At 33.2% G+C, this 26765-nt stretch overlaps 2 protein-coding genes and 3 pseudogenes across 4 annotated transcripts in view; 4 read left to right on the top strand and 1 right to left on the bottom strand.

Moving 5' to 3' along the window:
- LOC105429683 (uncharacterized) overlaps positions 1-26765 on the top strand; it is a 225220-nt gene that overhangs the window by 77462 nt on the left and 120993 nt on the right. The window lies entirely within an intron of this gene.
- LOC148937628 (uncharacterized) lies at positions 2650-3473 on the top strand (annotated as a pseudogene).
- Positions 3522-4520, top strand: LOC148937627 (uncharacterized; annotated as a pseudogene).
- On the bottom strand, positions 14298-21366 carry LOC148937626 (uncharacterized). The gene is made up of 4 exons (XM_089071905.1): positions 21187-21366; positions 20620-20763; positions 15436-15820; positions 14298-15119 (listed from the first exon to the last, which is right to left on the bottom strand). The coding sequence occupies exons 1-4, from the start codon at positions 21364-21366 to the stop codon at positions 14890-14892; spliced, it is 939 nt and encodes a 312-aa protein (XP_088928031.1). The 3' UTR covers positions 14298-14889.
- LOC112552378 (uncharacterized) lies at positions 15530-25245 on the top strand (annotated as a pseudogene).

Raw genomic sequence — 26765 nt, 5'->3', positions numbered from 1 at the left:
GATGGGCGAGAAGTGTGGTGCCTGCGCTGGATCGTGGATCGAATCACACGAAAATGAAAGTATCGCGCACAGATTCTAACTGAGAAAAATTTGGTGACTCGGGTAGTCCCGTCTGTCAAGGCGTGAAGCGAAGAGAAGAGAGAAGAGAGAGATCCGCTCCAAGTCGTGATTTATAAAGGTTTCCGGAAGGGAATATCTGAGGGCGTGATGGATTTCCGCGTTGGCTTGTCGAATGATAGTTTAGAAAAATTGCGAGTATAGAGGAAAGAGGGGAGCGGTGTTCTGTGAATTGTGATTGTTTTTATATTTCAGGATTTCCTAGCGAATGATGAAATTAGTTAGTGAAAATTTCACCCGTCATTCCACACTCTCAATTATTCATTGGTATGCCTGCCAACAGCCGCTAATCTCTTCTTCTTGATTAATGTTTCCTTAGTTTCCCCACCAATTTGGGGAGTCACTCTCGAACGATCCGACGCGTTTCTTATCCGTTAAGAATTTGATTTTGTTAATATTTTTGATTTTTATTGGTATGTTATAAATTTTTCGGTGCCGACAAAGCTGTCTATCGCAAGAATTATTTTTTGATAGTGAGATGTATTTCGAAAGGAATTTTTGTGTATTTATTTAGGAATGTATATTGAGATACAAATTATCTGAAACATATATATATATATATATATATATATATATATATACACATATATATATATATATATATATACATATATGCATGAAATTCATACACATGAGCTTCTTTTTCAAAGTGAAGTAATCTTCCTATGAGAAGATTCCTGAAATAAATGCTTTTATATAAAGTTTAGATGACATATGTCTCAATATACATTTATTGTATCCTGAGTATACATTTATTGTATCCCACTTGGATACTTTTTTGATCTTAATTATATTTTCACTTTTTATCACAAACAAATTTTAATTTTTATATTATCTGAATATATTATAACCTCTCCTTCATATTCCTTTTTATTGTAAAAAAAAATCACTTTATCTTTTTTTTTAACAGAGTTTTCGTAAATTACTGCTTCATTATTAAGGACGCAATAAGATTCATCTTCAATGCATTTAAGAAGAAATATGATGCACAAAATGATACTTATAAACGTTATGAACTTTGAAGCAAACGTAGCATATTAAATCACACACATTAAAAGTCACAACATTAAAGTCACAACATTAAAGTCTTGTGTACAATGGTAAAAATCAATCCGAGATCTCGAACGAAGAATAAATTAACCAATCGCATCAATTGACCGTATTGTTTAAATGCGATTAGTTAATTCCTTCTCTGTCCGAGATCTCAGATTAATTTCTATAGTGGACACAAGCCTTAAAATAATAGTAACATTTTTTAAAGTACATTTTACAAATTTAACCGCTGTTAGTTGTATTCGTGTAACAATCGTTTCACGAAAAGTTTTAATTAGAAACGGTCAATATCGGACTAAACAAAAACAAACAAAGACTTGGTTAATGAAAATATATAAGTATGTATGAATTTCACATGAAGTTGGTGATTTGCTCCAATTTCGAGCATTTCCAGGAATATTTTTTATATTGGATAGGCTCTTCCGGAGATGGATAATTACACATAAGAACAAAAATGTATGTTATAAATATTAATACAGGTATTCCTTTCTTTACGACGTTACCCATATGATTGGATAATACGTTACTTTTTAACACTTTCGTAATCTTTTATTTTTAAAGTTAAAGTCCTTGGAAGATGTGCATAATTTTGAAAATCACTGAACGGATTTTGCACTATTAGACGTATAAGTGTATTCAAAATTGCTCTCCCGCGAAGCAAAGATGGATTGTGCTAGTTTTATATGAATCATACCATTATTCATGGAAAATTATTTTATTACTACAAAATAATTACAGACTTCATTTTAAAAACAAAGCAATTCTGCTTTTTTTTTAAAATATAAATTATAATATAATATTTACTTTAAACACAGAAAAACTTCAACAAGTAATTAAAAACAAAATTACTGCACTTGTAAAGTGAAATAGTTGTAAGTAGAGGGATCTGTATATGTAGTTTAATTGTAATATAGTTTAATATTTAATTATAAAATTATAAAGAATACATATTTCACTGTTAACTTACATTCTCGACTTAATATTTGATAATAGATATCTGGAAGAACATATAGGAGACAAGAAGCTGGATGGATATATGAGAATTATCGAAATAATTCGAGTACAGATTCATGTATAAGTAACATTGAAATAAATAACGAGCTATTCAATAATGAACAATTAAATTCACACAATGATTCAGTTTTGACAGACAGTAGCGGAGATATTGCATATAACAATAATAGCACTAGTAATGATAATTCCAATGAATCTTATAAAAATGTACAAGTAAAAAATAATGATTGCCTTTCATATAACTCCGATCATGGAAGTGACACCGATGAACTTTTAGATAAAGAGATGTTTTATGAAAATAGTAGACAGAGCACAGATGAAAGTATTTACGCAATTGTTAAGTTATATATAAATAATAATTTAATTAACAAGCATTGCAAGATGTACTAGCCTCTTACAATATGTTGCCAGTGCCTAATAATATGCCTAATATCAACTACAAAATTTTTTAATTATTTAAAATGATTAGCATTTCCATGCGAAATTATTAGACATTATTATTGTAAAAATAAACTATGCAGAAATTATTGCGGTACTGAAATTAATGATATTTTTATATACAAAGTTTGTCAAAAACAATCCTATGGTATTTTTTATGAATTGGATATAATTGGTCAGATTAGATATATGTTTGAACATCTTAATGTTGCTAAAATTTTAAAGCCAATCTAATGTAACAATTCACATGTAATTAGTGATATCATTGACGGAACAGAATACATCAGAGTCAATTTTCAATTGCGTCAACGTCAGCGGTACGATTTAACATTAATATTGAATAAGATGGTATTTCCTTAAAATCAAGTTAAAAAAAAATTGTTGGCCAGTTATGTTCTCAATAGCCGAAATACCATCACATTTATGAAATTTAAATATTGTAAATTTAAATATTGTAGTTATAGCAGTTTGGTATGATTATTGCAAACCTTATATAAAAACTTTTCTTAAACCATTATGCATAAAATTAAATAAATGTTTTAATGATGATATTGACTGGATAAAGATTCAGAAAATAATGAAACTTATAATAGTAAAGTAATTGTTCCATTTATAGTAACTGATGCTCTTGCAAGAGCACAACTACAAGACATACTTATAATGGTTGTAACATATGCGAGAAAAAAACAAAAATTAATTGTAAAAAACAAATTAAACACAAACTGAAAAAATCAATTCGCATTTATCCTTTTATCGCACTAACAAAAATTCATTTAAGAACACATGAAAAGATGATATTACAAGATAAAAAAGTCATGAAATTGAATAAAAATATCGCAATCAATAAATGAAAAAATATTAAGGGTTAAAGGCATTTCTATAATTGTTAATATGTCAGCATATGAATACTTGCGTCATACCAGAATACATGTATTTAATTCTGTTAGGAATAGTAAAGCGAATAACAATTAATTGGATTGAATGTAAGGGACCATGGTGTGTAAAAAAATTTTTAATACATCTAGATAATTTTAAACATTAGACCTTCAGATACAATGGAACGAATGCCCAGATCATTGACCGAACTTAATTAACAAAGCTACTGAGTTTTATAATTGGCTTTTATTTTATTCTTTGCCAACTATGAAAAATTATCTTGGAGAGGAATATTTTCAACACTGGATTTTACTAGTTACAGCAATTCATATTCTATTAAAAGATAACATCACATTAGACGAAATTGAAGAGTCGGAAATATTACTCGAATTATTCGTAAACCAAATAAAAAAAATTATACGGAGAAGAAGAATTGACATATAATAGTCATAATCTTTTACATCTTAGTTTAACCGTAAAAAGATCAGGTTCCTTATGGGTTTCATCTGCTTTTGCTTTTGAAAATCAAAATGGAATTTTATCAAAACTTGTTAAAGGTTCTAAACATATTGGTCAAGAAATAATGAATAAATTAATTGTAACACAAGATATGCAAGCTTTAAAGAATAAAGTAGGTTTAAAAAATACCTCGTTTAAACATAACTTTTTTGTACTTGGCAAAGTTGTTTATAAGTCGTTAACAAAAACCGAAAAAATTAATAAGTTGCGTCATTAGGTGAAATAAACCAATCAATTTTAGAAAACGAAGTTTTTCAAATTTATAGTCGAGCAAAAATATTCAATGAAATCTTTACATCTGAATTATATAATAGTAATAATTATATAATAGTAATAATTTTAATGTAGAAATTCAATTAAAACAAGATAAAAAGACTAAATATGTTCGATAAGACTATATTAGTGTTCAGAATTATACTTTTATACCAGATTTGTACTTATTTTTCAAATCTTTTTCAATTAAACATAATCATTTCTTCTTTCACCGCGTTTTAAAAAGAAAAGTCAATCACATATTTCCTATAAAGAAAGAAGATAGTTTTTTACTTATTGATACGAAATCATTACAATATATGTATAAATTCGTTGGACAGTACGTTTGTAAAATGCCACATCACATAAAAAATGTAATGTAATTTATATATATATAAATGTACGTGTACAATGTTATATACAAAATTTTTAAAATATAAAACATTTTTAAACATTTAATTAAACATAATAAAATTAAATAATTAAACGTTGTAATAAAAGCATATTACATAATTCTTTATTTCTGTTAACAAACAAATTGTAATTTTATTATTTAAATACCTTACAATTTGTAGAAATTGTAATAATATATTAAAAGAATATTATATAATATCTAACAAACTTACGAATAGATTCAAATATATTAGTTTATACATGATTATATTTGATCATATAAATATACATTCACATAATCAAATATGATAATATACAAGAACATAAGACTATATATATTCATATATTATTATATTTGATTACATAAATATACTTTTACATGATCAGATATGATAATGTACAAAAATATAAGATTTTATATAGTTATACAAGACCATATTTAAATAGAGTTTATAAGAATAATATAATCATATATATAATCATATATTCTCATATATAGCCATATAAAATTGTTCAAGTTCACAATTCCATTTTTTATATGACCATATAAATATATAAATATATAAATATATAAATATATAAATATATTTATTATATAATATATTTATTAATATGAATAAATAAGAAAAATTTTTTCCCAGATATAGATATAAACTTTTTTCATTTTTTTAAACTTAATTTTTGGTAAAAACAATGCAAAAATTATCTTTTCAATCATTTTTCTTGTATTTTTATTATTACTATTATTTTTCTTACATCAAACAGAAATTTTACGAAAGAAAAAACTAATATGAACATATGTGAACATATTTTGTATTTAATTATATACATTTATTATATTTATTATATTTATATATATTTATATAAATATTAAATATATAAATATATATTTTATATAAAAAGTTTTTACTGGATAGTGTAAAATAATTGTGAAATTAAATAAATTAATTCTCTATTAAAATTTATTTTATATGTTTATTCATCTTTTTTCATTTATTTTACATGTAATGTTTTCTAAAAATCATATTCATATATCGGGTGCTTTCCATTTAGTCGATACAAGTATCATTTTATCCTTGTTAATCATTGAATGCCAAGAAAGATAGAATGATACTTGTGTCGATTTGTGTCACTAAATGGAAAACACCCATCATATATCAATTATAATTGCGCGAATTTGTATTGAGCGATCCGTTAGCCATTTGTGCGAATATTTTATAAGCGAATAATTTCGAAGGTTGAAAACCAACAAGCAATATAAATAATATCCATATTTTTCGACCTATAAGTAACGATATTTTCGGCGAAGTCTTTCGAGCAAGCGAACAAGACAAGAAATCCGAGACTCCACATTGTCTCCACATCTCGATTATACAGTCCACAGTTAAAATAAATTACGATCAGTAATAAATAATCTATATCCTATTCAATTCAACTTCTACTTAACATTTCTGGTCCTTCGAGATCTGTGTGGATTGGTAAAATACAATTCAATTTTTTTTTACAATTCGAGGCGAATGTGCGGACACGGATTAGTGCAATAAGAGACAATTTGACGAAAGATTAAGAAGTGGCAATTTCTATTATTTAAATTCAATTCAATCGAGGCGTTTTGAATCTATTTATTACTAACATAAGCTAACAATATCAAACTTGATCGACTTGTAATCGTGATATCGACGCGATGTTTGTAGTGTAATATTCTCACAAGGATAATCAATTTTTAAAATTGTACGATGTATTGACAATTAACACAAAATAAACATGGAACAATTAAGAAGACAAAGAGGAGCGATTAAAGCTAAACTAAATTTCAACAAGAAAATTCATTACTCAAATACTCGATAATATTGAATCCACAATGAGGGAAGAGATCGAATTACGTATCCAGAAATTGGAAGAGGTATATCAGTTTTCAAGCGATCTTACAACAACTAGTATCAATCATTCCTGAAGAAGATTACGAGCAGAGAGATGCAGTGGAAGAAACTGAATTCGAAGATCGATATTTTGCAACAAGAGCATCGTTGTTGCAATGTCTGAAAAAACTACAGCCATCAAGTCAAGCTTTAACCAGCAACGGAAACCAAATCGGTGAAGATACGTTGGCGCAGGTCTTGGAGCAGCAAATATCGCTGATGCAACGGCTATCCGAACACTCGAGTGATACCAATGACAGTGACATTCTTCGCGGATTTTGGAGCAACAAGGTCAGATGTTAGAGAAGCTCAGCACACCATCCGGAACATCATGTTAACCTCAAGTTAGACTGCCAGTAATTAAATTGCTGACATTCAATGGAAACATCGAAGAATGGAAAAGATATGCTGATATTTATAATATTAATATACGATAGCGAATTATCAAACGTGTAGAAGCATCAATATCTGGTGGGATCGTTGACCAGCCCAGCTGCGAGAATAATTGAATTTTTGCAAATCTCCGATCAAAATTATGAAGTTGCTTGGGAATTGCTGAAAAAAACGTTACGAGGACGAGGAAACTATTCGCAAGCGACACGTACAATGTCTGTTCGAATTACCGTGAGTGCATCGAGAATCTGCTGGCGCGATTCGAGAATCTCGTATCTCGAGAAACTCGTATCATAGATCACATTCGAAGGCATTTGCGAGTTTTACATTCTCTGAAGCTTTCTACAGAATCTTGGGGAGAATTAATTATCTATTTGATCGAGAAAAACCTGGACAATGACAAAGCAGACGTTGGGAGGAATATGCCAAGACTTTAGAGGATATGACCACTGATACTATGCTGGATTTTCTGCAGCGACGATGCCAAGTTTTGGAGGGAGCGATTCTGAGCGAAGGTTCTGGAGATGGGTTATCGGCAAGTTAAAATTCAATAATTCCGAGAAACAAGATGATAAACAAGGACGACCGTTTAATTTGAGATCGCAAGCCAAAGCATTGTCAACAATGGTTCAAGACGATGTTATTTGTGCCAGGGACAACATTTAATTTATTGATGTAATAAATTTTTAAATTTGTCTGTTAAGGATACGCTTCAGACAGTTAAACAATTGAGATTATGCATCAATTGTCTTCGCAATAATCATTTCGTCACGAATTGTAAGGCTGGTTCCTATCGGGAATGCGGAGAGCGGCATAACACATTGTGCCACCAGTCAAAAGAATCGAGCTTGAGAACATTTTCTACCGGAAAATCTATAATTGCTTCCATCGAGTCACCGACAACTCATTCGGAGAAGGATTTGAGGCAGGACGCAGCGGGCATTTCCGGTGAGGCATCGAGCGGTTCATCGGTGTATCACATGCGAGGCAAAACGGAGCACAGGTGCGTTCTCATGTCAACTGTAACTCATGTGATTGTAAATGCGAAGGGAGGTAACGATTGTAATCATCAATTACGAATTTTGTTAGATAGCGGGAGCGAGACAAATTTTATAACGTTAACAGCGTGTAAGCAACTCAATTTGAAAATAAATAGCGTTTGCAAATCAATCAACGGATTAAATAATATGACTTGCATGATAAACCAGAGCTGCCAATTGCAATTAAAATCACAAACATCAGAATTTCAATTAAATGCATATTGTTTGGTTGTTTCACGAATAATGAAAAAATTGCCGTCATTCTCTATTCAAGTTTCGCGATTATTAATTCCACAAAACATTAAATTAGAAGATTCATTGTTCCATATTCCGGGTAATATAGACGCAATTATAAACGGAGAATTCTTCTTTCAACTATTAGAGAAACTATTAGAGAGTGGCAACATTAATCTAGGAAACGATTTGCCGATATTGCAAAATAGTAAATTAGGCTGGATAGCAGGTTCGATACCAACATTTAATTTACAGTCGATTCAATTAATTGTTCATCGTTAAATGTTCATACTTTAGTTTATTTGTATAAGAATTAATGACACTTTCAAATTTTGGGAATTGGAGGAATACTCAGCCAGAAAAAATGTTTTGATGTCAAATGAGGAACGAGAATGCGAGAATTATATTTCACGATGTGAACACGATGACTCGAGATTTGTCGGGACGATTTGTTGTGAGATTACCTTTCCGCGAAAACAAGGCCGAGCTCGGTGAATCGCGAGATATAGCCGTGAAATACATTATTTAAAATGAAAATTTAAAACTAATCGACAATTTTATGATCAAATAAACAGGTATCGACTTTGCGGGGCCAATTGTAACACTGGTCAATCGAGGTCTCGGCAGACGAATGAACAAGCATACATATGTTTATTCATTTGTTTTTCAACAAAGGTAATACATCTCAAGGCGGTCAGTGATATTAGTTCGAGTTCGTTTATCACGGCACTCAAACATTTCGTGGGATGCCGCGATTGCCCAACCTTTTGCGACAATGCGACTAATTTCGTTGGAGCACGAAATAAACTCCACGAAATGCGACAATTTATTACAAAGGAAATTAGGGACATAAATAATCAATTTTTGCCTCCGAATAATATTGATTGGAAATTTATTCCACTAGCATCACTTCACATGGGAGAATTGTAGGAGGCAGTAAAATCTTGCAAATTTAAAACGAGTTGTAAAATCTTTTAACTTTTGAAGAATTAATTACAGTTTTAGTAGAGATCAAAGCATGCTTAAATTCATGATTTGTCAATTGCCATCCATTGCCTCCCACAGATTTTCAACCATTAACGCCTGGTCATTTTATTATTGATGAATCTTTAACAAGCATTCCAGAAATAGACTTAAGTGACGTATCGATTAATAGACTGGATCGTTGGCAATTAATGCAAAAAATCTCACAAGATTTTTAGTGTCGCTGACATATTGAATATTTAACATCATTGCAAGGCAAGACTTAATAGAAACACAAAAAAATCAATCTATTAATCGACGAAATTGTTTTAATTAAAGACAATAATATACCGCCTTTAAAGTGAAAGGCAAAGTATTAGGTGTACAAAAAAGTTCTGAGCTTTAGATTTCATACAACCGAAATAATAATTTAAATTTTATATATCTTCCCGCCCTTTTGCGGTTTTAAAACGTTAACATTTGGCCTTCTAAAATGCCATACGGTTTGGCGTTTGATGCACATAACCTCAAAAATCAGTAGTGTTCACGATGGCAATAACAAAAGAGCATATTCGATTTTCCATTCACTTTGCGTTTCATCTGAAGAAAAATGCTGCTGAAGCCACTGTAATGATTTGTGCTGCATATGGAGAGAACGCTGTAAGTCATACTACATATAAAAGATGGTATCAAAAATTTCGCCAAGGAGATTTCAGTCTTGAAGATGAACCGCGTGCTGGACGCCCTCAAAAGATTGAAACGGACGAATTGCAAGCACTGCTGGATATAAACTCTGCGCAAACTGAAAAGGAGCTTGCAGAACAGCTTGGCGTTACGCAGCAAACCATTTCCGTACGTTTACATACGATGGGAAAGATTTAGAAGGAAGGCAGATGGGTTCCGCATGAATTGTTCGAAGACAACAAAAATCGTCGGCGTGACACTGCACTCACTTTGCTTTCAAAGTTTCGGAAAAAAGATTTTCTGCACAAAATCATTACAGGCAATGAAAAGTGGATTCTTTATGATAACCCTAAACGTAGAAAATCATGGGTTGACCCTGGTCAACCTTCGACATCGACGCCAAAGTCCAATATCCACGCCAAGAAGGTTTTGCTCTGTATCTGGTAGGATTGGAAAGGTGTTGTATTATGAGTTGTTACAACCGGGTGAAACAATCACGGCAGACCGCTACCAACAACAATTGACCAATTTGAGCATCGATGCATTAGAAGAAAAGAGGCCATTTACTGGCCAAGGACGACGTAAAGTGATCTTGCTTCAATGACAATGCTCGATCACATGTTGCGAAAGCGATTCAGGATCATATGCGTTAGGCTGGGAATTTCTCCCGCACGCGGCGTATAGCCCAGACATGGCGCCTTCCGATTACTACCTATTCCGGTCGCTGCAGCATTTGGCTGATACACATTTCGTGAGATTTGAAGAGATACGAAAATGTATTGATGACTTTATCGCTTCGAAGCCGGTGAGCTTCTATCGTCAAGGAATTCGCAAGCTACCCGAAAGATGGCAAAAGGTCGTTGATGCAAATGGGGAATATTTCGCTGATTAATATTTTTTTGTTTGTTTTTGAATAAAGATTGAATTTTACAAAAAAAAGCTCAGAACTTTTTTGTACATCTAATAATTGAAACTCACGCGGGTACAAATGGCAAGGTACGTGTAGTTACATTAAAGACTGCGAACAAAAATTACAAACGAGCAATTAATAAACTATGTAAATTACCGATTACTCCATAACTAAGTAAAAATTAATTGACATTAATTGGTGGGCGGAATGTATATATTTGTACAGTTATAATATATACAGAATTTGTATTCAGCGATCCGTTAGCTATTTGTGCGAATATTTTATAAACAAATAATTTCGAAAATTGAAAACCAATAAGTAATATAAATAATATCCATATTTTTTGACCTAGAAATAACGATATTTTTGGCGATGAAGTCAATCTTTCGAGATAGAACAAGCGAACAAGACAAGAAATCCGAGACTCCATTGTAACCTCTCGATTATACAATCCACTAGTTAGAATAAATTACGATCAGTAATAATCTATATTCTATTCAATTCAGTTACTCAACAATATATTCAGTTACTCAACAATATATGAATATGATTTTTAGGAAACATTACATGTAAAATAACTGAAAAAAGATAAATAAACATATAAAATAAAATTTAATAGAGAATTAATTTATTCAATTTTGCAATTATTTTATACTACCTAGTCAAAATTTTTTATATAAAATATATATGAATATAATAAGTATATAATTAAATACGAAATATGTTCACATACGTTTATATTAGTTTTTTTCTTTTGTAAAATTCCTGTTTGATATAAGAAAAATAACAGTAATAATGGAAATACAAGAAAAATGATTGAAAAGATAATTTTTGTATTGTTTGTTTCTTTGCTAAAAATTAAATTTGAAGAAATAAAAAAAAATGTGTGTGTGTAAGCGCGTGTACGCGTAGGTAAGCCAGTTTAGTGTTTATTAAATTGATATTACGATAAAAAAATTATTATTTTCCATATTGCTATAACAATCACTATATTATAATATATGATATGAGAAAGTCATCATATATGTAGTAAAAACGTACGATTAATCAATCGGATAATTTTAGATATATAAATGATAAAGTTTAAACATCATCTACGATTTCTTTAAATATAAAAACATTTTATATTTATACGTAGATAATATATATAGTCTTCTTAAATTAAAGATAAATGTTTTAATATCTTCTCTGTAAAATATTAATGTAAAACGGATTAAAACAGTCTTAATAATAAAACTTGTAACCTAGGCATATGCACAGAGAGAAGTAAACATAATTTAACACTAGCAAAATAGGAAAATCTAAGAAGCCGATATGTTGAATCGTATCTTTACAAATATTATAGATCTTATAGATATGGACTAGCAATTGCTATAGTTTCTGCATAAGAAACAATGTTCATGGGAGGTTAGACAGAGAGATATACTTTTTAGTACTTCTTTCTCTTAAGATGTCCGGAAATATGTATTGCGCATGAGTTCAAAAATGGCGGATATTAATATAATAATATGATCGAAAACAATAAATGTTGATGAAAAGTGAAGAATAAAAGACTTTATAGTCAAACATATAAAATGCAATAAAATAAAAAAAAAATATATATATATATATATATATATATATATATATATATATAAAAGAAAAGTGAAAACATATCAGATAAAACTTTTAGATTACTCTGTGGAAAGAGTTTTAAAATAAATGATATGTAATTCTATATCGAAGTTTTATTTTTTATGGTAATTCTGTAAAATAATAAAAAAAGTGAAATAAAAATTACAATGAATCATGCATGGCATATTTGTTGCATACTTAAATTTTGATTTTATATAGTTTCTAATATATAATAGTTTCTCTTATAGTTTCTAATGTTGTTTTATTTTATATACATGATACATAATACACTCATTTTTTAAATAATGAAATTATAGAAAAATAATTTTCCTTTTAAAAATGCGGGTTCTTGAAAAAATATGATAATTATAATTATTTTGAACAATAAATGTTTTGAGACTAATAATAAATAATTTTCTATAAATAGGCATGTTGTTTATACTTATTGCACTTAAGCTTTTTGTTCTTTTTTTTTCCATTGCTCACAAATATATTTATATATAAATATATTTGTGAGCGAAATTAAATATATTTATTCTGCTGTAAATATTGAAAATTCTAAGCAACGCGATCCCATACAGCACATTAACGTTGAATCAATGTTCTAGAAACGTTGAATTGCAACAATGTTGATGTTGATTCAATGTTGATTAATATTGAATCAATGTTGTATAAACGTTGGTATAATGTAAAAATATCCTGGAACGTTGATTTATGCTTGAAATTTCTGTATTTAAAAGACATTGAATGAAGATTGTTTTAACGTTAAAACTACGTTGATGAAACATTGATATCACATCAATATGATTCATGATTCTTGGAGATTATTAAGTTTGGGAATTTATTATAGTTCTTGAAGTGAAGTGAAAATTACAAAAGCAAGGAAAGTCACTAGATTTCGACATATAAAGTCACAAATACCTTAGTGAATTTCCTCACTTTTTAAATTTTCATCGTACAAACTTTGCACGATATCTGCTACATCCGCTGCCACAATGAGATAGCAAACAATACTTGATTTTTATCGCATTTTTGTTGTTATTCTATAATGAGAAGGTGTGCCACAAAAAACTAAACTTAAAACCTTTAAACTTGGAAAGCAGCTTAAAATCTGCTGCTAGCACAGTGCTGACATACTGCTGGCATTTTGCTATTTGAGATATATGCATTTTAGAAAAAGTATAAAAAAATTTTAGATAAACTATATTTATATATAATATAACTATTATAAATAATATATTATAACTGTTAAATGTATTAAAATATATATATATATATATATATATATATATATATCCTATAACCTTATATATAATCTTATATATGATCTTATATTATAATCTTATATTTTGGAAATAATTCAGGAAATCATTAATAATATTTATAAATTTAATTTGTGAGAATTGCAAGAAGATTGGATCAGTTATATATGCTTGAATAATAGATATGAAGATAAGTGATCAATAAAAAATAAATTGAAATACAATATGATAGAGATATATTATATTTTGGAAATAACTCGGGAAATCATTAATAATATTTATGTATTTTAATTTGTGAGAATTGCAAGAAAATTGAATCAGCGTGCTTGAGTACAATATAGAATAAAAGTTTACTTTCATTTGTTGATATATGTGGTATCAATGAAATCCTTCACTCGTGTGTTAATGCTGCTTAAGCTGCAGGCGACGTTCATCTTGCAAATTCATCTGCATTTTTCACATATTCTTCCACCACTGAATATCTTACGATATGCTTTAGAAGTAGTTTTAGTAACAATAAGTTACCAAAAAGAAGATAAAATTCTGCTCTATTGAAAAACCATATAGATTTATCATATAATTTTACCGTAAGACGTCGTATACCAAACACATTTTGATAATTTATTTTTAACTCATTTTATCATATAACATGGAAAATACTCGATGACAATAATTTCATACTAGATTCATATAACGTAAAATGTTCAAACAGTAGAAAGACAGGAAAAGCCATAACGTAATATTATGTATTACAGCACACTTAAGTGTTTCAAAATTATATTACAGCGAAAAACATCAATACAAATTATAAACATATTTCTAACATCTTATATGCAACCGATTTGAAACTAAGCTTTGTTATTATTAATATACGTATTACTAATTACACAGTACATGAATAATCAGAAATATAATAGATTTATTTTTGTACCACATAATCCACAATTTTTCTGCAAGTTCTGATACACAGTATATGCGTAATGTTACAATCGCAATCTTAAGAGTTCGTGAATCTAATGACAAATATAAGTTTTGAACTGGTATCAATTTCTTTCCAATTATATATTATACATTACTATCTTGGCATTGTATGATATTGTATATTATTATTGCAATACCATCTTTCAGAAGACAAACGTTATTTTTATTGTCATCACAACGTATTGAGTATGAATCCTTGAAACATATTTTATATTGATTTTTTATATTTAATCGATCAAAGAGTAGTTCATCATAATATATATTTTTTTAATATAATGTGTTGTTACATAGAGCACGTTCATTTTTAGATGGGTCATTTTGTACATGATTTCTTCGTGTCTTCTAGCTAATTGTTGAAGAGATTTCTCATTTTTTCTTAAATATCTTTTAATATTTGACATGTAATTTTCAAATTTAAACGTGCTAAACATATCTAATGGACCATACTTTTGGACATCTATGCACAAATGTAATACGTTGTGTACATTATACGTCACATATTCTTTGCCATAAATAATGGCAAATGAAGTCACAAAATGCTGTAATAAACTATGTGCATAATCTCGGTATTTAATAACTAAAATAGGACTAACGAGAATTGTGATAGCTACGTGTAAAGTGAGAAAATTTAAATATATATCTTTTTGCAAAGCTTTTTGCAATACAATTGGCCCAGTATACAATAACAATTGCCTATATTCAGTTGCCTTCCAGTGTAAAAACATGTTTCAAACCTCTTGATTTTCAAACAAAATCATTGAGTGTTATTTCCTATAAAAATTCTAAAATTGTTGATATTTTTTTAATACCGCGAGAACCAATGCGTACAGACAAGAGTCCTTTCAGCCAAAGCCAAATTAGCTTCTTCATGATTCCTAAGCAAATCAAATGCATGTAATCTAAAGGAACATTACTTACTAATCCGAAATTCGGAATTTCTTTCAAAATTGTTTCACCAGTTTGATGTAATTTATAATCTTGATTTGCAAATTGATGATCGGTTCTTAGAATATTCTGTGCCTCCTCTTCCAAAAAGTAAACTCTTGTTTGGACCCACTGCCCGCGAATTGTGCATTTTCGGCGACTATTGAAACCCGTGTGATATTTAATTGACAACGCAAAAGCTACCGCAGGGTTATCACAAATTAAAGCGGAAATTTTAATATTAAAGTACACATCATTATGTTACGTCCGGGGGACTTCACGAATTCTTCTCTTTCGGGAAGAAAAAATTAACGGCTGCTAACCCATAAACGGAGCACTTCGAACGATCTAAAGAAACTCTAAATAAACAAAATTTCCTCTCGAGATATGTCTCACTATCAAAAAAATTCTTGGGGTAAACAGCCTTGTCGGCACCGACAAGTTTATGACCTACCAATAAAAAATTAATATTAACAAAAGCAAATTCCTAACGAATAAGAAACGCGTCGGATCGTTCGAAGGTGACACTTCTCAAATTGGTGGGGAAACAAAAAAAACGCCAGTCAAGAAGAAACGATTAGTGGCCGTTGGCGGCCACACCAAAGAACGATTGAGGGTGTGGACTGGCGAGAAAATTTTTATTAACTAATTCTATCATTCGCTGGGAAATCTGGAAATATAAAAACAACCACAATTCACAGAACACCGCTACCCTTCTTCCTCTATATTCACAATTTTCCTAAACTATCATTCGACAAGCCAACACGGAAATCCATCACGCCCTCAGATATTCCCACCTCTTCGGAACCCTTTAAAAACCGCGACTTGGAGCGGATCGCTCTCTTCTTCCCGCTTCTCATCGCTCCATTCACGGTCGGGACCATCCGAAATTGTCAGTTAGAATCTGTGCGCGATTCTTATATTTTCGTGTGATTCAACGATCCAGCCTGGCCATTGCATTTCTTGACCAGCGGTCGCTACAATAAAAATAAGTCCAACTTTATCATTTTTTCCCGCGGTAACTGGCAGTTTGGTTCGCGACCTCTATATATTTATCTCATTAAAATACTCCAACATTTCAAATTGGCAAGCCGCCGATTAACTCGGTGAAGCTGCCTTCCCCGATTTCTTCACACTCCGACTTGGCAAGCCGCCGATTAACTCGGTGAAGCTGCCTCCCCCGATTCTATAACATTCTATTCCACAACCTTCTAACCTGGCAAGCCGCCGATTAACTCAGTGAAGCTGCCTCCCCCGATTCCACAACATTCCAACCTGGCAAGCCGCCGATTGATTCGGTGAAGCTGCCTTATCTCGATTCCTCAATTTCTCTTTCATCTGACTCTCTTTTACATAGTGAACCAAACGTACGCCATCCCGAATAGACGAACGAAACGGGCATTGCGACACTGTCGGGAGAAGTCGAATAAGCGGATTCGTCGCGAAACCTGCCACGCCGAGGAACTCGCGGAGCAATTAATAGAAGTAGAGCCGGGGCTAGCCAACATCTCGCTACATCAATACGCCTCCGCCCTCCGCTCCGCGGCCGAATTCGAAAAATAGTGCACTCCAGAGAACTTCGACGTGGAGAAGTTCTTTAACCTCGTCCGCCAATTTCCTCGCTCTCTCACCCATCCACCTCCTGGCATCTTCTTCATCCAAAGAAAGTTTAAATCCGACAGTCAGTTTTGGGATCAGATCTCAAAACACCAAATCACTGATACCGTCCCTATGTATATTTCCTGTGATCCTCTTCCTTACCTCGTCCCAGTCAAGGCTTTCCGCACCGCGCACCCTAATCCCCCGCCACACCTGCAACCCGATCCCCTCGACATGCTCGCGATAACCAATTTTTTATCCCTAATTAGAATAATTGGGTATATAAATCCAGATTTCCCTTTGTCTGCTGTCATTTTCAATATTTCAAATTTTTATGTATAAAATTTTTCTTTTCTTTTGTAACCAATATCTCAACCCTTTTGATGTACACAAACAGAACATTGTAATTCATTTTTATTTATTATTATTAAAGTAGTTAATCCGAATTCCGTCTTAATTTAATTTTTTTTTTTACCCTAAAACTTGACCCCGCGTCGTTCCCGGCTCCCTGAGGATCGCAGGTCCATCCCTGGTAAAAGGGATTCGGTTCTCTGACCTAAAAACGGACCACCGATAGCGCGGGCGCAGGCAAGGGTAATAACGTCGCTGACGCTGACCCGATCCTTGCCCCCCCTTAACGCGCGTTCGATTCACGGATCGACCTCACGACGTCGTTCCGCGAGAACAGAAGAGGTTCCGTGTGTCCACCCGAGTTCTCCTCCTCCTGACGAGAGATATTATCTTTCGTCCAGAACCACGGACGTAACAATTATATACATAATCATTTCGGCTTAAATCAACAACTTTATCAACGAATGGTCGTAAAAATATTCCTCGGCATATGTTGGTTTATCTTTCTCACAATAGCATCCAACAATATAAATATGTTTTGAAATATTATCAGAATATAAAATTGGCCAAAAGATTAGTCCATCACTATTTTTGAATAGCGGTAATCCATCAATATTTATCAACAATAAAACGTCTTTTCTGCATTTCGAATAGTGTCACGATGTTTTAATAATGCTTCTACCGCTTTCTTTAAATCGAAATGATAATATTCGCCTCCATTAATATTTACGATATTTGTTAATTTAGGAGTTTGTAATAACGTTCTGCTATCAACTGGAAAGTTACTGTTTATTTATTTAAAATTGATAATAGTTCACAGTTGACAGCAATATGCAATACTCCATATTTAATAGCCCATTCTTGTATTTCTCGTTTAAATGCTACGTTATCTACTGGAATGCTTTCATCCGAATTTATCATACAACTGTCAGAATGATTTATAGAAAATACGCTACCAATAGAAACGTCTGCGTCACTATTATTATAATTATTTGCAGCAATAAAGTCATTTTTGTTGATATCTAATGGAACAATTAATTCTTCGTTTTGGGTAGTGTTGTTTCTGGCCTCACTGAAAATGATATAAAAATAAATGAATGTTATAAAAACATATGACTATACAATATAATAATATAAATAATGATAAAATGTATGTACAAATGTATGTACAGCTGATGAAGCTGTTCTCTAGAAAAACTACATTATTTTATTTTTATATATATTATATATACAGTACAGTCAAAAAGTTCGTGAAACAATTGCAATTACTTGAGTAAATATAATTTATATTAGTTTCTAATTGGCATTGGATTAATAATAATTTCAAAAAATAGAAAAAAATTTTTTGGGTACACATTTTAGTCTTTGAATAAAATGAATTTTACTTTTTTCATTTCTCTGTGATTCTTTATTTAATACTCAGATACTTTTTAAATACATCCTTTTAGATTTTTATATTATTTGAAAAAAATGTTCTCCGTCAAAAGTTCATCTTTATCGAGTAACAGTAATGAACTTCGTTAATATTTCTTAAATTGTGCATAGTTCAATTACTAATGTTTGATACAAAAATCAAGTTTAAAAAAAAATTGACATACCAGGCTAAGCAAAAAAAGTTTTTGAAAGCAAACTATTCAGTCTTTATTCATATAAATCATTGAATTAATGTAAGGTATAAATCATTGAATTAATTATTTATAAATACGTTATTTTGTACTTCAGATTGATGAAAACTGGCTAGCTTCATTTCGCAGTAACAACATATCACAATTACTTTTTGTTTCACTTTTGTTTTGTTTTTTTCGATTAATTAAACGCCTCATATGTCACGATGAATATTTTATTGTTTTTAAGGGGATTAGCCATCTTGTTATGTATTCTGTGGTGTGTGTGTGTGTGTGTATGTGTGTGTGTGTGTGCGCGCGCGCGCGCGCGTGTGTGTGTATGTGTGTGTTAACAATCATCAGTAGCCGATGATTCGTAGTGATGAGGACTTATATTTCACTTATATCTCACTTATATTTCACAAGTCGTGTGCTACTTCATTTAGTTCAGTAAATTTATAAAACCGTAAAATATTATTGATAACTATTGAAAACTATTGAACTATTTTAAAATTTTAATAGTTTTGAATAATTTCGCTATTTGATTAATGTTTTTTCATATAGATTGTCTGTTTGTGACATAATTAACGAAAATCGTTTTCTCAAGGACAACTTGACCAAATCTGAAACATTACCATATTTTATAAAAAAATTACACTGATATCCGAAAACTGGGCCAGTCAAAATCGTTATTAAATAAATTGACTGTTGTAAGAAAGAAATGATCGTAAGCGGTCATGAAGCAAGAGATTCCAAATATAATATAAACAGGTAACGTCGCTGTTACGTCCGGGGGACTTCACGGACTTCATTCTTCTCTTTCGGAAAAAAACAACGGTTGCTAATTTGTAAACGAAGCGCTTCGAATGATCTAAGGAAACCCTAAATAAATAAATACCCTAAATAAATAAATAAACAAAAATTCTTCTCGAGATATGTCTCACTATCAAAAAAAATTCTTGGGATAAACAGCTTTGTCAGCACCGACAAGTTTATGACATACCAATAAAAAAAAATATTAATAAAAGCAAATTCCTAACGGATAAGAAACGCGTCGGATCGTTCGAGGATGACACTCCCCAAATTGGTGGGGAAACTAAGGGAAACGCCAATCAAGAAGAAACAATTAGCGGCCACATCAATGAATGATTGAGGGTGTGGAATAGCGGAAAATTTTTACTAACTAATTCCATCATTCGCTAGGAAATCTGGAAATATAAAAACAACCACAATTCACAGAACACCGCTCCCCTCCTTCCTCTATACTCACTTTTTCACTCAATTTTTCTAAACTATCATTCGACAAGCCAACGCGGAAATCCATCACGCCCTCAGATATTCTCACCCCTTTGGAACCCTTTAAAAACCGCGACTTGGAGCGGATCGCTCTCTTCTCTCTTCACATCGCCCCACGTTTTGACGGATGGGACCATCCGAGGTAGGCGCCAATTTTTTTCAGTTAGAATCTGTGCGCGATACCTTTATTTCACGTGTGATACGATCCACGATCCAGCGTAGGCACCACACTTCTCGCCCATCACCAGCGCCCGCCATGACAAGAGTAAGTCCAATTTTATTACTCCTTTCCTGCGGTAGATTGGCTGTTTGGTTCGCGATCTCTACCTAGTTGTTTCATTAAGATACTCCGACATTCCAAATTGGCAAGCCGCCGATTAACTCGGTGAAGCTGCCTTCCCCGATTTCTCCACACTCCGACTTGGCAAGCCGCCGATTAATTCGGTGAAGCTGCCTATCTCGATTCCACAACATTCCAACCTGGCAAGCCGCCGATTGATTCGGTGAAGCTGCCTTACCACGATTCCTCAATTTCTTTTTTTTTACCACTCTCACCTCACGTTCTCTTTCATCTGACTCTTATTTACATAGTGAACCAAACGAAAGCCATCTCGAACAACCCAACGAAACGCATTGCGACACCGTCGGGAGAAGTTTAATAAGCGGATTCGTCGCGAAACCGGACACGCCGAAGAATTCGCGGAGCAGTTAATAGACGTAGAACCGAGACTAGCTAACATCTCTCTATACCAATACGCCACCGCCTTCCGCTTCGCGGCTGACTTTGAGAAACAGTGCATTCCAGAGCACTTCGACGTGGAAAAATTCTACGACCTCATCTATCAATTTCCCCGCTCTCCCACCCATCCACCTCCTGGCACCTTCTTCATTAAAAGAAGATTCAAACCCGACAGCCAGTTTTGGGATCATATCTCAAAACACCAAATTACCGATACCATCCCCATGTATATTTCCCGTGATCCTCTTCCCTACCTCGTCCCAGTCAAGGCTTTCCGCAGCGCCTGATCCCCCGCCACACCTGCAACCCGATCCCATCGACATGCTCGCGATCATCAATTTTTTACCCCAATTGGAACAATTGGATATATAAAATCCAGATTTTCTTTTGTTTATTTGTTATTTATTATTATTCAAATTTTACATATAAAAATTTTTTCTTTTTTGTAACCAGTATTTCAACACTTTAATGTATACAGTAAAATTTGCGAATAACATTGTCATTCTTTTTTATTATTATTATTATTAAATCAGTTAACTCGAATTCCGTCTCAATTTATTTACCCTAAAACTTGACCCCGAACCATTCACGGCTCCTTGAGGATCGCACGAGGTCCATCCCTGGTAAAAGAGATTCGGTTCTCTGACCAATAAACGGACCATCGATAACGCGGACGCAGGTAAGGGTCATAACGTCAGTACTATTCCAAGTCTCGAAACGAATATCGATCGCGATACTGTGTGAAATATAAACGAATATCGATCGCGATACTGTGTGAAAAATAGTTGACGGTGTGAATATTGAATGTGATAAATATGGAAGACATCGCGAATATAATGGACGTGTGGGGAGATGAAGAAGAAGAAATTGAGAATGTTGGAAATATTGACATTGATATTGAAGATGATGAGCACGCGTTATCTGACGACAGTGATTGCATAAGTGATCAGTGAGGAGCTAACATTATGCAAAGAAAATTGTTACGCGTTCGGAACTCCTTGTACTGAATAATAATAGAAAACATTGCACAATTCAATTTTATTATTCGACAGGTGGTGCTCTAATTGTATGTGTCGAATGCATAGTTCGTCTGACGGACACTGACATTGGAATAATGTATGCCGTTAGGAAGCATGAGATAAATACTCTTGATGCGTTAAACGATCGATTTTGCTCCAATTGCAGTCAGTCCGTACATATAACAATGTCATGTAACATGTGCCCAATTTGCACTGCGTAAGAAAGACGATATTGTGGACAAATCACATGCGAGTACAAGTGCTCCGTGGGACGTAGTATAAAAAATGGAACATCTCAAACAAATGGAACGCGAGCTGCTAGAACAATGCAGCCAGGTCGCTACTTTGGTGGAGTGTTTCGCGTGGCTGCAACGATGCGACAAGTGCATCGAACAACTCGAAGAACTTATCCCGTCTTGTGAGCTCGCAACTGAGTAAAAAAGAACACAAGAAATACTTTTGTGATAGGTACGTATGCACATTTTTTAACAAAATATATAAAATATGTAAAATATTTTATAATTGTTAATTTAAATGCTAAAAATACTAAAAAATCATGTTTTCCGTTTGAAGATATTTACATTATTTTAATTCATCCGAGAAATTGGAATCGCATACGGTGGATTGCGAACGGATGAACGATTGCGCCATCCGACTGCTGAATGAGAACGACAAGTGACTCGACTTCAAGAACTACTGCAATAAAGAACGATTTCCATTCATCGACTACACAGATCTTGAGTGCATACTGCGAAGGATGGAGTCGGAAAGAGAAAACACGTCGTACACATATCAACGCTACTACAAGAGGTATTTAGCGTAGGATATTATGTGCAATGCTCGTACGACGATGCGTTATCGGCGTATCAATTTCGTCGCGGCAAAGACTACGTTGCATGGTTCGTTCGGCAACTCGAAAACTTGGCGCATCAAGTAAAAATTTTGTTATGCGAATGTCCCTATGGAAACATTATCGAGAGATCAGTGGGAGATATACCGTAGCGCGGACCCGCACATTCGAATTGCAATTTAAACTATAAAAAATCATATTGCATTCCTGTAGTCTTTCACAATTTATCCGGTTATGACGCGCACTTTGTTATCACGGAAATAGCTACGGCGTACGAAGGCAAAATTGACGTGCTGCCGATAACAAAGGAAAAATACATTTCATTCACTAAACATATCAAAGATAGATCAGATTCGCAAAATTATGTACAATTACGATTCATCGATTCGTACAAATTTTTGAGTACCAGTCTCGATAAATTGACATTTTTTAAGTAGAGAGAAATTGAAAATTTTAAATTCCGCATTTTCCACGTTATCGAACGAGGATTTTGATTTGTTGACGCGTAAAGGTGTCTTTCCTTATGAATACGTGGACAAGCTGCAAGACACGCGCCTACCATTGCGCGAATCACTTTATAACTCCTTGACTGGTAACACAGTGTCGGAGAATGATTACGCGCACGCCGTGAACATCTGGCAGCGGTTCTCTATTGAAACCTTAGGCGAATATAGCGATCTATATTTGAAGACCGATGTCTTGTTATTGGCCGACGTTTTTGAAAATTTCCGTGAAAGTTGTATCAAAAATTACAGTCTCGATTCCGCTCATTATTACACATTGCCAGGTTTCACATGGGACGCCATGCTGAAACATACGTGTAAAATTTGAGTTGTTCACCGACATCGATATGGTTATGTTTATCGAGCGCGGTATACGTGGCGGCCTCAGTCAATGTTCCAGCAGATACACGTAGCCCAATAACAAGTACATGCGTTCGTACGACCCGTCGAAACCATCGTATTTGATGTACTACGACGTGAACAATTTATACGGATGGGCGATGTTTCAATCTCTGCCCTATGCCAAATTTCGATGGGTTGAAGACATCGCGAACTTTGACGCAAGCGCGATCGCTCCGGATTCGCCTACGGGTTATATTTTCGAGGTCGATTTCGAGTATCCGCATCATCTGCACGACCGACACACTGACTTACCTTTCTGTCCGCGATAAACCACCTGGCACGCGGCGGAATAAACTTCTCGCGACGCTATATGACAAAAAGCGATATGTCATCCACTATCGTAACCTGCAGCAATGTACGCGCCACGGTCTTTGTAGAGCAAAGATACATCGCGTACTACAATTCGCTCAATCCACCTGGCTCCGCGATTACATCGAACTTAATACACAGCTTAGAATGTGCGCGAAAAACGATTTTGAAAAAAATTTATACAAATTAATGAACAACGCAGTATTCGGTAAAACAATGGAAAATGTCCGGAATCACGTGGATGTAAAATTGATAACAAAATAGGACGAACGATACGGTGCGAAGGCAATGATCGCGAAACCAAATTTCCAGCCGCAGCGTCTTTGCGGAAAATTTAATTTTAAAATAAATAAATTTTTTCGCCGTCGAACTGCGTAAACTCGAGGTGAAATTCAACAAGCCGATTTATGTGGGTATGTGTATACTCGATATATCAAAAATCTGCTTGTACGAATTTCACCACGAATATGTGTTACCGCCGTATCGCGACAAATGTAAGATCATGTACACCGACACAGACAGTCTTGTATATTACATCGAGTACGACGATGTGTACGAGATGATAAAACGCGATATCGCTTCGATACGAGCGATTATCCGACGGACAACGCATATAGTATGTCTCTTGTGAATAAAAAAGTACCCGGCCTAATAAAGGACGAAAATAACGGTGCAATTATGACGGAATTTGTCGGACTCAGAGCGAAAATGTATGCGATGAGAGTGGATGATAAAAAGGATACCAAAAAGGCGAAAGATGTAAAGAATAACGTCGTAGCGCGAACAATAACGTTCGATGATTATACACGATGTTTGAATGAAGAGATCGAAATGACTCGTCGCCAGTCATGTATAAGATCCTTTTTACACCAAGTATATACGGTATCCGAGTCAAAAATTGCTCTGAGTCCATACGATGACAAACGATACATCATACCGGATTCGACGGAAACGTTACCATGGGGACATTGGCGAATACTTTTGTAATATACATGTATTTTTTTATATATAGTTTTATACATATATATATATATATATATATATATATATATATACATATGCACGTATTTCTTATAGTTTATATATATGTATGTACAATATGTAATGTACGTACGTATATATGTACGTATGCATATACATATGTACATATGTATATACATACTTGTAGTTTATGTACATATGTACATATGTATGTACGTATGTATTTATGTACTTGTGTACGTATGTATATACATACTTGTAGTTTATGCATATATGTACATATGCACATACATATGTATTTCTTATAGTTTATATGTAGTTGTAGTTTATATGTACATATGTACGTATTTCCCGTAGTTTTATACATTTTATATATTATCTTAAGTTCATCATAGTTAGTCCATCTGTATAGTTTCTTTATGAAAATATAATGGAAGAAAAAATAAGACTTATTGTATATATTTTTATATAAATATTTTTTTATTTGTTTTTACAATAAAATGAATGAATTTAAAATTTTTTATATAAATATTTTTATATTTATTTACAATAAATGAATTAAATCACATTTTTGTGTATCCAAGAATTATTTGACCCATCGAATCCCAGCCACTTGATGTAAACCTTATCTCCTACGCAGTACTTTCTCCACGAGATACACGTCCGGATGAGTCGCGTGATGCAACTCGTGCTCGTAGAACGCTCTAGCGAATTCTCCGCGATAATCTTCGAGTAGATAGGTTACGAGATTAGTATGCTGTACTTTAATGATCTTAAACACCTCGGTGGACCAATTTGGCGTATAACCTTTTTCGAAAGCTGTCTTATACTTGCTCACGCGTACCGAATCACCAATTTTAAATTTTGCTGGACCTGCGATCTTTATCGCGCTATACACCGTGCCCAAGAGTTTTTTTAGCGATCGCGGGAGTTACGTCAATGGATCGCATGCCAATAGTGCGATGTTTGCGCGCGTTGTAATCTAACACGAGACGCGGCAGCGCGTCGACCCACTTGTAATTACCATTATGTGTAAACATCTTCCACATGTCGTTTTTAAGTGTGTGATTGAACCGTTCGACGATCGATGCCTTCAATATCGAATACGTGGAATAATGATTAACGCTATGTTTTTTCAAGAGTTTCTGCACATCGGCGTTGTAAAACTCCTTCCCCATATCCGTTTGCAAATTTCTCGGGCATCTTTCGCTCTCTCGAATTATCTCGGCGATAGCGTTAGTCGTCTCGCTTCCGACCTTGCTCTTGAGCGGTACGGCCCAGGCATATTTGTTCAACGCATCGATAACGGTGAGTATGTAATGATGACCTCTGTTGAAACTCGAATATGGGCGCATCTCGACGATGTCAGCTTGCCACAGATCGTCGTATCTCCGAATTATGACACATCTTCGTCAAAATTTCTTCTGGCTGGAGCGTGCAATTTCTCGACGAGTCGTCGCCTTACGGAGTTAATATTTTTTCCATCAGATTTTGACGATCTCATGTTTCGACGATGTTTGATATTA

This window comes from Pogonomyrmex barbatus, unplaced genomic scaffold (genome assembly GCF_055798465.1).
Source record: "Pogonomyrmex barbatus isolate J1 unplaced genomic scaffold, ASM5579846v1 scaffold12, whole genome shotgun sequence".
Taxonomy (NCBI): domain Eukaryota; kingdom Metazoa; phylum Arthropoda; class Insecta; order Hymenoptera; family Formicidae; genus Pogonomyrmex; species Pogonomyrmex barbatus.
Note: the sequence above shows the minus strand (reverse complement) of the source record. Positions and strands in the feature narration are given on the sequence as shown.

Bases quoted from the DNA above. Each gene is read 5' to 3' on its own strand.
- LOC148937626 (XM_089071905.1), bottom strand. From the start codon at position 21,366: ATGATCCCAAAACTGGCTGTCGGGTTTGAATCTTCTTTTAATGAAGAA. The intron at 20,764-21,186 runs GTATAGAGAGAT...TGAAACAACTAG, and splicing joins CGGAAGGCGGTGGCGTATTG to GTAGAGATCGCGAACCAAAC. The intron at 15,821-20,619 runs GTATCGCGCACA...TTTAATATTAAA, and splicing joins GTATCACACGTGAAATAAAG to ATTTCCGCTTTAATTTGTGA.